This window comes from Hoplias malabaricus, chromosome 2 (assembly GCF_029633855.1).
Source record: "Hoplias malabaricus isolate fHopMal1 chromosome 2, fHopMal1.hap1, whole genome shotgun sequence".
NCBI classification, from domain to species: Eukaryota; Metazoa; Chordata; class Actinopteri; order Characiformes; family Erythrinidae; genus Hoplias; species Hoplias malabaricus.
This window is the reverse complement of record NC_089801.1, coordinates 64,016,048-64,030,949: the sequence shown is the minus strand read 5'-3', so window position 1 is coordinate 64,030,949 and position 14,902 is coordinate 64,016,048. Positions and strand designations below refer to the sequence as shown.

Here is a 14,902-nt window from a genome sequence, read left to right as displayed (position 1 = left end):
TCCGTAGCTAGTTTTTATACCACTGCTCTTTGTGTTTTATGCTAATAGCCCCCTGTTATTAACCCTGTTTTCCACCCCCCTCCCTCCACAGACTCTGTGGTGGTTTTAGAGGAAGGTGTACAGGGCAGAGGGCCTGATACACCCTCTGATTCTGGAGAAATACAGGAGTTTGAGGCCATTTCTTCGGAGCCCATCTTCATGAGCACTGAGCAGATCACCAAGACCCCAACCTCCATGCTGAGCAGAGTGAGTTCATGTGAATCTAAAGCAAGTGAAGTGTAAGCTCTAGGGATTTGAGAAACTGCAGATAAACAATCAGAATTTAAGCCATGTGTGAGGATTTCACCGTCTCTACACAGGAAAATAAAGAGTTATTTATAATCACGGTTAATAGTGTGCTACCACAGGGTTCAACACCCTTTACAGGACCACCAGAGGTTTCAGAAACAACTGGAAACACACCATAATTTTTAAAGGAACACTAGATAAGATTTTTTTTTTTTTGCTCCCTGGCTCCCCCTACATTCAAAGAGTGTAATTCACATTTACAGCACTGGGTGGCTTCCTACTCTCTCTTTAAAGTTTAATTTCAGTTTCTGCTGTGCTGAGCCCAGATTAGCAACATCAGTGGCTCTATTCATGTTCAAACTGAAGTTATAATTTTAAGGTAAAAAACATTGCTTTAATACAGAAAACAGAAAAACGCGAAAAGTAGAAATGTAAATCCCTGCCATCAAATTTAGATCATAGTAAAACTGTGACAAACACAAACACAGTCTGGATTGAAAGGTTTGAATCTGCTCTTTCAAGCGACCACCTTCATTTGAATCTGTGAGCTACGAATAAGAAAAAATCAAAATAACTTCGTGAAGGGGTGATTCAAGGCATATACAACATGAATCACCAAATTAGGTCAATAACCAAGCTGTTGAGAGTTATAGTCACTGTATTATGTTTGAGGAAACGGTAGAAAACAATTCAAATGCTGTGTTTACATTCTGACACTGATAAAACGCATTTCAATATCCAAAATCAAATGAGTTCAGTTTCTGGCGTAGTCTAGTGAAGCACAGATTTCATTATCAGATTTTATTATTTGATGTATTTATTTATTTATTAAAGACTATAATGACAATAACGTTCTCTTAAACATCTCAGACCAGAGTTGCGCTGATAACTGGTCCTTCTGTTTCCATCCTCCCCCTACAGTCCTCCTCCACCTCCAGTCAAGATGAAGAGAAGTCCACTCTGGAGGAGGTCAGTGAAGGCGGGATCCCAATCGACCAGCCGCCCTTGACCTTCTCCAGCGCCGCAGCGGATTCAGACCTGACCTTCCCTCACTCTCAAACTCTCAACAAGTCCAGCTCGTCTCCAGAGCTCCAGACCCTCCCTGAGGCTTTTGCGAAAGCTGTGAGCTCTGGATTCGGAGACATCCCCAGGTCCTGGACTCCAGTGGAGGGGAAGGTCCTTCCAACTCAGGCCTCAACTGAGAGAGAGGGTTCAGCAGACGCTGGGGGGCAGGGAGAAGGCCTGGGCTCAGCTGGACCCCCCAGCATCAGTGCCGCATCGAGTGTGTCCACGTCCTCTTCCTCTGCGTCTAAGATGAAGCTGGAGTTCCCCAGCGTACAGCCAGGAGCGCTCTCCCCCAGTGGGCACCGGCCTCGTGGGCACACCATCTCCGTATCTGCCCCCTCCTCTCGTAGGGAGAGGAAATCGGAGCGAGACTCCTACCACAACAGAGGGGGACCCAACAACGCAGAGAAGAGCTCCGGACTAAGCCCCAGGTAAAAACCCTGCCAGACTGAGTGAGGAGTAGTTCAGGCTAAGGCTGTAGGAACGTCTTGATTGACTGGTCCTGGGTATGTCCTCACCAGGTGGGTGTATTCTTGCTGCCATGTCTGAAAGAAAACAGTTCCTCAGTGACAGAGACAGCTTTGATAAAAAGTGAACTAGAGCTGTCATGCTTCTGTTATGAGATGTCCATGGTAGTTCCAGTTTGTGTAGAAATTTGTATTAAAAAGATTTAACAGTAATTACATATAAAACTATTAAAACCCAAAGGAATTCATTTCCAAACTAATCATCTTGGTGTTGAATTGACAGTCCAAATTGAATACATCTTAATTTAATTGTTTGTCAGTTTACTAGAGAGGATGAGACGGACGTGAGAGCGAGGATAGCCTTATTTTATTGTCCCATAAAAACAAAGAGCAAATGCATCCTTAATAATGCACTTCAGTCTGCGTTACTGCCATTAATCAGGCTCTACACTCGCTAACACACAGAGGCACGTCATGTGTTGCCGGTGTTTGCTGAAGAATTTCCTCAGATTGCCTTTATTCCTCTGCAGCAGCTCCTGCCCGAGCACAAGGCTGGTTTCTCATCTCTCATCAGAATAGCTCCTAATGCCAGTGACGTAACATTAATAATCAGAGAGAAGTGGTGCGAGCCGATTGAATTTCCTGTGATGCGTGTTCCCTTCATGTGGCCGAGCTCTGACTTGAAAAAGTGGATTTGATCCTTGACTCAGCTGGCGGCCGCTTTTCGCTTAATAAAACCCCCTGAGCTGTGATGGCCGCTCTTATTAAAGTAAATGAGAGGAGGTGACGGGCCATTCCCCCTCCTCCGGCACCGCACCATCGAGAAAGAAATGTTTTATTTTTCTACCTGCATATTTCAGTAGTCATTTTATGGAAGTCCATCTGTTTGGTCAGTTGCTTTCCTGACGCAAAATGTCTAATAAAGGGGACATACTATGGAATAAGAAAAAAGTGCATTTTAATATAGCAATCTGGAGCCCACCAATGTGTATAGTTTAAAACTAAACCACTCAGTTTTTATCAACCCAAGTCTGAAAACATGGGAGGAAATGGAGCCGTTCTGATTATATGCTACACCTTACATCAAGTGCAGAGACTTTAAAATTGAAAATTCTCCCACCCCTTTGTCAGAGTCTCTCCAACTACAGCGCTGCATGTGTTTGTGAGAACACAGATGAGAGCCGAGCAAAAACAGCTAAAAACCAGAGCTTCTGCTCCTCGCTCTTCTCTGCTGTGTACTCAGGGTCGGGGTGAACAGCGAGCGGCTCATTATCATTTATAGGAACAGACGCTGAATCCAGCGTTTCTGAACAGGGGCCAGGCTAGAACGCTGCTGTGGGGTTTGATCCTCGTGGTGTTTTGACCAAAGCAGGTCACAGCTGTTTAATTAGGAACCATTGTAGGTTTGTAATGAAATATCTGTGACCTGTTTCGTCAACATACGGTCATGGAGAAGGGGGAGAATGTGTCTCCTTTAATGTCCTGGAAGCTTCCAAACTTCAAGGGTGGAGCAGCCATAACAAACCTTCCTGTATAATCACAACAGAGGAGGATTCACGGGAGCAGATGTTAATATAACAGCAGCTGCTTCTGTTCCTCAGCTTAAAGCCAAGGCTAATATAATTAGCTTCATACAGGGGAATAAGGTCATTGCTACTTGAGGGGCCGCTCATAACAGTCTCTGCTCTTCAGTGCATCTGCGACGTTATCACAAACACAGGTCGTGGTGTTATTGCACCCTGTTTGCTGAAGTAATTTCAGAATACTTTAGGCGCAGTATTGCTGTGATCAGTCTTACAGCTAACCGCTGCAGAGGGGCTCTGGTTTGGCTGAAATGAGCTGTCCTCTGGTAATTAAATCCAGGATTATCAGGAGAGGTGCTTTGTAAGAGTTTCAGCAGGGTCTTGTTTTGGGGGGGACTTTCAAGCTTTTAAATGTCTTTAATTACCGTCCGTTCTGCTTTAGTGCTCTTCATGGACTCTTCCAGCTCATGTCTCTCTGACAGTGTGTAATTGGTTTGGCTTTTTCTTCTTGTAAAGATGTTTTGGGCTTGTTTTTGTGGTACATGGTTTACTTGTGAGTAACAATGCTGATAGTTAGTATGTAAATTTAGGGACGGGCGGTATCTGCATTTTTCCATACCGTAATACCGCCTCAAAATATTATCACGGTATTATACGGTATTCCCGTGGGGAGGGGGTGCTCTGTCAGACTGCGCTGAGCCTTATGTCTCTGAGCACGAAGTCGAGTGAATTTAGCTAAACACAGCCCGACAGGGCACACTGACGATAAAAGCTAATTTCAGCAGCTTGTGCTGAAGGAGCAGACAAGTTTGAAAATAAGGGAAATTAGATGGCTTTACACTGTTTAGAGACACAGCTGACGCTAACGGGCACTTGTGGTTTAGCACACCACAGCAGTTTTTCAGAGGCTCAAAACACATATTTAGAGGATAAAACCGTATACCTGTGAGCACAAAGTCGAGTGAAGGATTTTCTAAGAATTTTGTCTGTTTACAGCTTTCTTTCTCTCTTTTAAAACAAACTCAGCGTTAAACTTACATCTGTAGTGGGCTACAGGGCTGGTGTTTTTCTCCAACCGTTTTCAGCCCGTGACATCAGCAGTCAATGAGCTCCCACAGCGCCCCCTCCCTGTGACTCTTATTGGACCTCAATGAATATTTCACATTATTTTAGTTACTGACATATATAAGTATGAATTAAATGAAAATAGCAGCTTAATTTGCTTTAAAACTGACAATTTTATTAAATTGACGGAAAAACCCGAGCTCGCTACGGAAATTCTTGAACGCAACCGTGACGTCACCGGTGGACAACCGCTGAACAACGCCGCGGTAAAACACCGTTATGACCGATTTGCAAGCTAATTCCTTGAATTATTAAGAAATAACATGTTTTCTGACTATCAATAAACACAATTTAGGAACTCAAATTCCACTGTATTTACTTGTTTGACACTTTCATAGAGCTGGGGCTTAGCCTTTAAAGACACAAAACAGAAATTTGACACACCACATACACGTCATAAATACCGCCCTCATTTTAAGATACGGTCCACATATCATTATACCGCCCAATCTGATGACTGACCAATAGGAATCTCCATCTGTTCTGTTCTTATTGGACAGGCCTGCTTTTAAATTATCTATCTCGCTTAGTAGTAAACCCATCTGGTGTTGTATCAAAACATCTCTCTTTAGTAACACACTGTGAGGTTTGGTGTCTTTGCTCCTGGGCTTTGGGTCCTGAAATCAAGGAGGGGGGATTCTTCCCTTCTTTCTGCAGTACTGAGCCCAGAGTAGCAACGACGGGGCCTCTATTCCCTCAATTACAGCTCAGTGGAGCATCACAATGATTCTGAATGCTGTGATTTTAAGATAAAAATACTACCTGGTATTGCTTTAAAGATTTCGGTTTGAGAGACGCGAATGTCACCTTTCACTCTCTCTTCTGATCTGAACACATCCACAGCAGTGTGTGCGTGTGTAGGGAAAGGAATAAATAGAATGAAGTTTAAACCTAAAGTTTCTGTGTTTGTTTTCTTTATTGTGTTTGTAGGTAAGGTGAAGTAATGTTCTCTACTTGTTTCTCTTCAGTTTTGTGTTTCTGCAGCTCTACCATTCACCATTCTTTGGCAATGAGGCCAACAAGCCCCTCCTGCTGCCCAAATCTGAGGTCAGCTCACAGTCCGTCCACATAGTTTGTGAAATAATGGGTTGTATAAAAATGTTAAAAATGTTAAATAAAAAGCACTAAAATTGGAGAATAGTTCTGTGTGGAGACCATGTTGGCTTAACCTTTTCATTTAAATCATTAAAACCTGTCACTCACCCTGGGTTGTTTTCATACAGCCATGTCTAGTATAAATCAGAACCTTTTTTACTGGTAAGTTACTTGCCTAAGGGCTGGAAAACGCACTCTTTTTAATTTTTGGTTTCTCTGTCTCCAGCTGATTGATCGAGCTGTGAAAGTGTTGGATCAGATGCCACCATACGACACTCATAAAATCGGAGTGGTGTTTGTGGGACCTGGACAGGTAAGACTATAAATCCCAGTAAAAGTTTCTAATCACACACTGTCCTTTACATCTTCCAAGATCCAGAATATGCCTCTTTCATACTTTTTTTTTTCCCTATTGATCTGAAGTTGATCGATACATATCCAGCAATTTATGGCAGCTTTGTAGGACCCTGCACAATAACACCTGCAACTGATGTTTGTACTTTATTCTCACTCCATTTTTAGCAGGTTTTTGTTGCAAGTTCATAGAAAAACATTCAGAAATCGATGCACAGCTACAGTTGTAGTCTACCGAAAGGACACAATTATATCGGCCAGTGAAAGGTCACACTTTAAACCCTGCTCTCAGATTCATCTCCTCATCGTTCCGTCCAAACTGCTTGAGAAAATGGATACGAGAGAAATCACAAACCCAGGCTCAGGTTTTTCAGCGGAGGATGGTGTAAACCGTGGTGCAGATTTAATACAAATATTTAAATACGAATGCAAGTGAAACCTAAAGTGTAAAAACAAAGGTAAGTGAAATGGATGAGCTGAATCTGGAGTGTACACCTGCAGTGCTCATGGAGAACTGTCTTGTTTTGGTGTGAAGGCGAATAACGAGGTGGCGATTCTGTCGAACGAGTACGGCTCGAATCGTTACGCTCGCTTCCTGACTGGTTTGGGGAAGCTCATCCACCTGAAGGACTGTGACCCAGACCAGATCTTTCTGGGAGGACTGGACCACGGCAGATACGCTGATGACGGAGAGTTCACCTACTGCTGGCACGACGATATCATGCAGGGTTAGTGTGTGTCTCAGGACAAATATGCTGTTACACATGGGGGGGTCAATGTTTGTGCACCTCTGATCAAAAGATTTCTCCTCCTTTGCTTTTAATCGTAAAAATATGAAATAAAAACTTTTACATAAAGTAACAACACACAAAGCAGTGGATGTCCTGACAAATATAGTAATACGGTTAACCTTGTCTTTTTGTGTGAAATTCATATTTTAAACAAATAAAAAACACAATGCCATGAGTTTAATGCCCTCCCATTTGTCTTTGGCATGTTCAATATATATAAAGAAAGGAATATGACCGTGTTTAGAGCTGGTTTATGGACTTCACCTTCCTCAGGGCTTTGTTACACAATGTGTTTGTGTGTTTATCTCTCCTTCAGCCATTTTCCACATAGCCACACTGATGCCCAACAGAGAGAGTGATAAAAGCTGCTGTAATAAGAAACGACACATTGGGAATGACTTTGTGGTGGTGGTTTACAATGACTCAGGAGAAGAATACAAACTCGGTACTATTAAGGTGAGACACACACACACACACACACACACACACACAATCATGTATCTCTGAAATGTGGGGACATTACATAGACTTCCATTCATTTTGTGGAGACTTACCAATGAACTTTTCCATACATTCTGGTAGTTTAACCCTAACCTTAATCCTCAGCCCAATCTTAACCCAGTTTTCAAACCTGCTTTACCTTAAAGTATACAGGTGCTGGTCATAAAATTAGAATATCATGAAAAAGTTTTATTTATTTCAGTAATTCCATTCAAAAAGCAGGTGTTTTGAGTTAATTCGCTGATTAGAGTGTGGCACCAGGTGTCTTCAATATTGAACCTTTTCACAATATTCTAATTTTCTTAGATTCTGAATTTGGGGTTTTCATTAGTTGTCAGTTATAATCATCAAATTAAAAGAAATAAACACTTGAAATCTATCAGTCTGTGTGTAATGAATGAGTATAATATACAAGTTTAACTTTCTGAATGGAATTACTGAAATAAATCAACTTTTTCATGATATTCTAATATTTTAACCAGCACCTGTAATGATTTTCATTGTGGGGACCAAAATGAGTTTGTAAACAGGTTTTAGTTTTCAAAATGTGATATATTCCTGGTGAAAAACAGGGAATTTCGATTCTCTTGGTTCTGTTTACATTCAGTAGTCTTTTAAGATGGAACAGTGTGTTTGAGGAAAAAAAATGTCAGTTGTATGTGTGACGCTGAAATTGATCTTGTCTGGTAGTTTTTATTCATAATTCCCACAGAAACACATTTGTAAAACAAGTTGTTTAGTTTTGTAGCACTTTTCATTTCATTTTCAACTTTCATGCAGTTAGCAGTCTCCTGAATTAAGAGTCAGTCCGACACAGCAAAAATAAGTCGTTACCAACCTAGGGAGAGATCCTTTTTAAACCTGTTTACTGACACAGGCTTTGTAAACACATTAGACTGGTTTCAAGCACAAACAAACTGGACAGCAGCAAATGGTGAGGAAACATCTTCTGAATGATATTAAAGACATTTAATTTTATTATTATTATTTTATTATTATTTTTTTTTTTTTTATTAAAATCGTAGATGTCACCTTTTATGGGCTTATATTTCCATGATACGTAATTGGTTTCAAACCACAGGGATTATTGCACACACACACACACACACACACACACACACACAGCATTTGTACTGTATCTGATGAAGATGTTTGTGTTTGTTTAGGGCCAGTTTAACTTTGTGGAGGTGCTGATAAAGCCGCTGGATTACGAGAGCAATCTGGTCACTCTTCAGTGTCGCAGAGGTGATTACACCACCATACACACACTATGTGAAACTCCACTCACTCTCTGCTGTGTAAAACAGAGCTGAAGTTAACAAGATGTCCTGGGAGAAGTGGTGGTATGAATGACTGATGTTCTTGCAGAAAGACTTTAATAGCTGATATGTTCCCAACCGTTTCTCCGAGACGAGTTTTGTGCGTGCCCTCCCCAGAGAAATCACTCCAGCCAAATTTCAGTTCTGCATTCAGCCCATGAACCACACTCAGTCAGATGCAGTCCTCTGTTAAAAAAAATATATTTAAACATTATATATTATATTATATATTATATATATATTTGTCATGGACAGATTAATTAGTGTGACACCGTTAGCGCTACATTAAAGCCGAGTCTTCTCTTGTAAACAGTGGTTAGGGCAGTGGTGGATTACAGCTGAAGGAACAGATTAATCCTTTAATCATCTGAATCGCTAAGGACTCATCTCATTACACATTATTAACAGTAGAATAAATATTTAATGTGTTTATAAAACTCTTTAGAGAGATAATCTTCATAAAACGTAATCAATAACTTGTAGTAATTGTTCAGTATTTTGTATGAAGTGCTGAGTAATTCCCAAGGTATTTTATAGTAGTTACTGAAAATCTGGAATAATTACTGAGGATGATGTAGTAGTTACTGAATAATTCATAAAAACTCAGTAATTGAGTAATAGGCCATTTAAATATTTAACGTTAGATAGTGTGTGTGTGTGTTAGTTATATCACCATAAATCATCTGTCTTTAATTCCATTTTGCCCTTGTCTTTCAGACCTGGAGGGGTTAGTGGACACCACAGTAGCCAAAATTGTCTCCGACCAGAACCTTCCTCTGCTGGTCAGACAGATGGCCCTGCACGCTAATGTGAGTTCATTCTGTTTTCATATCTCTCTCTCCCCAGGGCTATTGTCTCTCTCTCTCACTCTCTCCCTGATGTACACATTGGCTGTGTGCCAGCTCATTCAAAGATCAAATTGTGCAGCAAATGATGGTGGAGTCAAACAATACCAGCATGATCTCAGTACCCTCGTTTCCGTCTTCACTTCCAGGTCTGGCATTTCACTGCGGATTGTTTCAACCCAAATGTATCCCTTCTGAATGAGATTCCCTCTTATTGCATAACAGATTGAGAACATACAGGTGCTGGTCCTAAAATTAGATTATCATGAAAAAATTGATTTATTTCAGTAATTCTACTCAAAAAGTGAAACTTGTGTATTATACTCATTCATTACACACAGACTGAGTGCTTATTTCTTTTAATTTGATGATTATAACTGACAACTAATGAAAACCCCAAATTCAGTATCTCAGAAAATTAGAATATTACTGAAGACCAATACAAAAAAAACAAACAAAGGATTTTTAGAAATGCTGCCCGACTGAAAAGTATGAGCATGTACAGCACTCAATACTTAGTTGGGGCTCCTTTTGCCTGAATTAAGTGCATCAATGTGGCGTTGCTTGGAGTTGATCAGTCTGTGGCACTGCTCAGGTGCTATATGAGTGCCCAGGTTGCTCTGACAGTGGCCTTCAGCTCTTCTGCATTGTTGGGTCTGGCGTATTGTATCTTCCCCTACACAATACCTCATAGGTTTTATGGGGTTAAGATCAGGCAAGTTTGCTGGCCAATTAAGAACAGGGATACCATGGTCCTTAAACCAGGTACTGGTAGCTTTGGCACTGTGTGCAGGTGCCAAGTTCTGTTGGAAAATGAAGCAGCAGGAAGCATACCATCTTCCTGGTAGATGGCTGCGTTGACCTTGGACCTCAGAAAACACAGTGGACCAACACCAGCAGATGACATGGCACCCCAAACCATCACTGAGTGTGGAAACTTTACACTGGACCTCAAGCAACGTGGATTCTGTGCCTCTCCTCTCTTCCTCCAAACTCTGGGACCTTGATTTCCAAAGGAAATGCAAAATTTACTTTCATCAGAGAACCTAATTTTGGACCACTCAGCAGCAGTCCAGTCCTTTTTGTCTTTAGCGCAGGTGAGACGCTTCTGACGCTGACTCTTGTTCAAGTGTGGCTTCACACAAAGAATGCGACAGCTGAAACCCATGTCTTGCATACGTCTGTGTGGTGGTGGTTCTTGAAGCACTGACTCCAGCTGCAGTCCAGTCTTTGTGAAAGTCCCCCACATTTTTGAATGGGTTTTGTTCCACAATCCTCTCCAGGGTGCGGTTTTCCCTATTGCTTTTTTCTACCACATCTTTTGCTGCCCTTCGCCTCTCTATTAATGTGCTTGGACACAGAGCTCTGTGAACAGCCAGCCTCTTTAGCAATGACCCCATGATTGTGTAGCCTACAGAACTAGACTGAGAGACAGTTTAAAGGCCTTTGCAGGTGTTTTGAGTTAATTAGCTAAACACTTGAAATATATCAGTCTGTGTAATGAGTATAATATACAAGTTTCACTTTTTGAAAGGAATTACTTTTCATGATATTTTAATTTTACAACCTGCACCTGTACATGAGAGAGGGGAGGAGTCAGTTTAGACAATCCTAACTCTAAATCCATGCTCCAGTGAAGGGAAAGAATCTTTGGTAAAACGAAAAGTAAAAGTACAGCACGAGAACAGGCTTAAAGACTAGGTAACTTCTAAAAAAAAAATCAGCACAGGATAAAAGAACAGCAGAAATGAAAAGCTAAAACCCCAGAGTCAGTGATGCCAAACTATCACAGACCAAAACACTTACCACACACACCCTCACACTACACACATCAACAACACACCCTCACAGTAAACACAGATGAAATATGAACCACTAAAACAGAACAGAGTGAGAAACTTGTGAATATACTTTACTCGGGAATATATTTCAGATTTAAAATTATTCCCACATAAAAACACTGAAATAAATGAGAATTAAATAAACCTATAGTGTGTATAGGCTTGACTGCACACACACACACACACACACACACACTCATTAATCTGGTTTCTATGGCTGCACCCAGAGAATTACCTGCTGATCGACAGTCTCTGGATGAAGCTGTTGGCGTCTGCTAAAGTTTGACTCAATTTTTTTCCCCCTTTAAAAAAAATGTTACAAAGAAAGTGAAAGTCATCAAAGCTCTTTTAATTGAGCACTCTATCAACCACAGCCTTGTCCTTTATATAAAACACTGACAGTGGAGCATTTTTCCAAAGCTTCATTAGAACTGTTATTTGGAAATGGAACATTTCAGCATGTCTTTTAAACGCCTGCGAGGAAAACTTTAACTCTCAGCAGTTTGAATGAATAAATGCCACTGAAATATTAACAGAAGAGTTTGAGGTCTGAAGCCTGTTGTGTTTTTCTTTCTCTCACTCACTCAAAGATGGCCTCGCTGGTCCACCAGTACAGAGCGAATCCGTCTGATGCCTACGCGTCTAAATGGCTGGCCCGACTCCGGCACATCAAGAGGATCCGAACCCGGGTCTGACACGAGTTTTCCTTTTTAATTTTGTTTTTTTCAGACTTTAGAGCAACATTTAAGTAGTATTTTTACCTTAAAACCATAATGATGCTTAGATGTAGCAAGGAGAATAAAGCTTTTGTCGTTGCTACTCTGGGCTCGGCACTGCAGAAACTGCACTATGTAACTTTTAGAGGTGGGTGGGAAACTAACACCTTTCCTCCTCCTTGATTTCAGGGCAGTGCTGTAAAAGTGACTTACACCCAACAAATATAGGGGGAGCCCAGGAGCAAAAAATACCAAATCTTACCTAGTGTTGTCAGGTTTGTTTCTGGAGCGGCGATGCTAATGTAACCAACAAGTAACTCCCCTATAAACATTAACAATAACTCAGAACAGTAGCAGCAGCCTTCTAGCTAGCTAGCTATGGGGCAATAGCCGGTTAAACAATAAACAAAGCCTCTGATATATCAAGTTGTTTCCTGGTGTGTAGGCTTGAAGAAATTCTGCAAAAAATCAGCACTCTCAACCTGGTTTTTAGAGATTTATTTATTATTATTATTTTATATAGGCAGCAGTTAGCTGTGTTAGCGTCGGAGCGCCAGTAAAACCAAAGCAGCAATGGAAATGTTGTCAAATGGGTGTGAAGAGTTTATCCTGAGCTAATTCTTAACGTTTCTGTCCCCTTTCTACACCCTAGGCTCAGGAGGAGATCCAGTCTCGCCCCACGCCTGGAATCTCCCTCACTCAGAGCCACGGCCCCATGCAGAACAAACCCACCCACCAGCCCTCGGCCCCCACCTCCAACCCCGACGCCGGCCAGAGGAAGCGTCTGGTCTCTACTGTCGACGACTTCACGGATTTCGTTTAGGACGACTGACTTTGTTCTGACCCCCACACAACACCCCCCACCCCCAAACACCTGCGCGGTTACACTCTCCTAACAAACACCATAGCCAAGGGAACCGAGGAGTCGCAGCTCTGTCTCAGAAAGAGTATCGTTTATTTAAAGGCCTGTGGGGCCAGAGAGAAGACCCTTTAAGAGCATCTCCACTGAGCTGAGAGATTACAGACGGTTCACAGAAAGGGGTTAGACATATCATTGGCTACAGGAAAAACGGACGACATTTCCACAGACATTTAGCACCCTGGGTCACTCTCAAATAATCAGCCCTTAGTTTGGGGAATAGTCACATGCCTCTGTCACGTGGTGAGAGACGAAAACTCTATATCCATAATTAATATCATTTCAACACAGCTCTGATTTTTCCCCTCACTCCCAGTCTGAATTATCTGTAACTGAGAGGCCTTCAGCAGCCGCCTGATTTTAATCCAGAACCTGATCCATCAGCCGGTCGCTTCTGAAAAGAGCTCTCAAAACAAATAAAGAACCTGCACATTTTTAACCCTCAAAAGTCCAAAGAAGTGCTGTGACTCATATCTCACATTCTTCTTATGTAGCACACACACACACACACACACACACACACACCTGAAGGAATTCACCACACTTTGTTCGACGTGGTTCTGTCTTTTTTCTGCTCTCCTTTTGCTTGCTGAGCAGACTTTGTAACCGTGTCTTGAAGCACTTTCACTTTCTTTACTTCAGTGTTGTCTTCTTTAAACACACACACACACACACACACACACTCTAGAGGTCTGCTTCTTGACCAAAGCCAGATTTTTTTTTTTTTTTAAGTAATGTGGTAAGTTAGTTTATATTTAAAGAAAAAAAAAATCCCAAATTTCTCTCCGTGCGTCTCTCGGTTCAGTTCTGACAGCTGGAGTGTGCTGTAGAAGTCTTACAGGCTAAAGACCCGGTCCTCAGTCTCTTGACTGATGAGAGAGAGGGAGAAAGAGAGAGAGTGTGTTGTGTGGTGCTAACTCTGAAGGAAGCTCTGTCCTGTTCTCTCTCTCAGTTCAGTAACCCAGCGACGCACTGTCTGCCTTCATCAGTCTCTGTTGACGTTAGTGTGTGACTGGGTTTGATTTAGGATCGTGTTTTATCTCCGGAGCTGTGCAGGTCTTTAATGCACTGTGGTGGAAGGTGACCACTAACCTGCTCCACACGCTGCTTCATCACCGAACACTGAGAGCTTTTATCTGTTATCAGCTGTGTGGGTGCTGAGGGAAAACTGAAAGTGTGTGTGAGAGAGAGAGAGAGATGCTGCTCATGTATTTGCACAGGTCCCTCCTGCTAACACACACTTGTTTCAGTGCATTTTGGGGACATTGATTTAATTTTGCCGAGACTAAATATAACCTTAACATGTCTTCACCTTAAAATTAAATGTACATTCTGTGGACCTGGTTATGGTCACCACAACGAGGACAAGTCTCTGCAATCTCTCTCTCTCTCTCTCTCTTTGTCCCTGCAGTAGTGCCAAAGCAGTGCCGGTGAATACTTATACGACTGTAAGTGATGGTTGTGCTGCTGAGAGACAGTGGTCTGAGGGGAGGGTTAGCTTTACTTCTCTGGAGGTAAATGAAGATTACTTTAAAATTGTTCATTGAATTGAAGGATTTTAGGAAAGACCCCCATCATTAAGGTGGACTCTGATAATGTGCCACACACGACTTTATCCCCAAAAAAAACACAACAAACAGCCGGCCCTGAGTCTGTAAACCAACATCCACTGTTCAGACTTTTAACGGTCACCTGACCATCCCTCGGCGAAGGCTGTGCGAATGTGTGCGCGCTTGTATTTGAAAATCCATTGATTTTACTGTTTGAATGACTGAAGTGGAGAAAAGCAGGAATAAACACTAAACCCTTTGTGAAACTACGATGTTTTTGCTTGTCTGTGTTCAATAAAATGTTGCAAAGCCAAAGCTTATGGTTCATAATTTTACTGTTTTATCAGTTTTTAATAGCATCTATTTCACCTTTTTATTATTAAAAGTCATTGAGTTGGTCTCGGTTAAGAACAGAGATGAGATGGTTTATGGGCCATTAACTCGGAGGGAATTTCTTAATATTTCAGTGTAAAAATGTCCTCTGATTTCTGTGCACTGCTGGT

At 41.7% G+C, this 14,902-nt stretch overlaps 1 protein-coding gene across 5 annotated transcripts in view; it reads left to right on the top strand.

Annotated features, from left to right (window-relative positions):
- The window catches only part of tsc2 (TSC complex subunit 2), a 47,520-nt gene extending 32,812 nt beyond the window's left edge, over window positions 1-14,708 (top strand). For all 5 annotated transcript variants that reach the window (XM_066660804.1, XM_066660803.1, XM_066660802.1 and 2 more), the window contains 10 exons: window positions 92-246; window positions 1,210-1,784; window positions 5,437-5,515; window positions 5,790-5,876; window positions 6,453-6,645; window positions 7,025-7,164; window positions 8,376-8,454; window positions 9,246-9,337; window positions 11,805-11,903; window positions 12,583-14,708. In XM_066660804.1, coding sequence (XP_066516901.1) covers window positions 92-246; window positions 1,210-1,784; window positions 5,437-5,515; window positions 5,790-5,876; window positions 6,453-6,645; window positions 7,025-7,164; window positions 8,376-8,454; window positions 9,246-9,337; window positions 11,805-11,903; window positions 12,583-12,753 — 1,670 coding nt within the window. In that variant the 3' untranslated portion in view covers window positions 12,754-14,708. The remainder of the gene's footprint in view (window positions 1-91; window positions 247-1,209; window positions 1,785-5,436; window positions 5,516-5,789; window positions 5,877-6,452; window positions 6,646-7,024; window positions 7,165-8,375; window positions 8,455-9,245; window positions 9,338-11,804; window positions 11,904-12,582) is intronic.
- The last annotated feature ends 194 nt before the right edge of the window (window positions 14,709-14,902 follow it).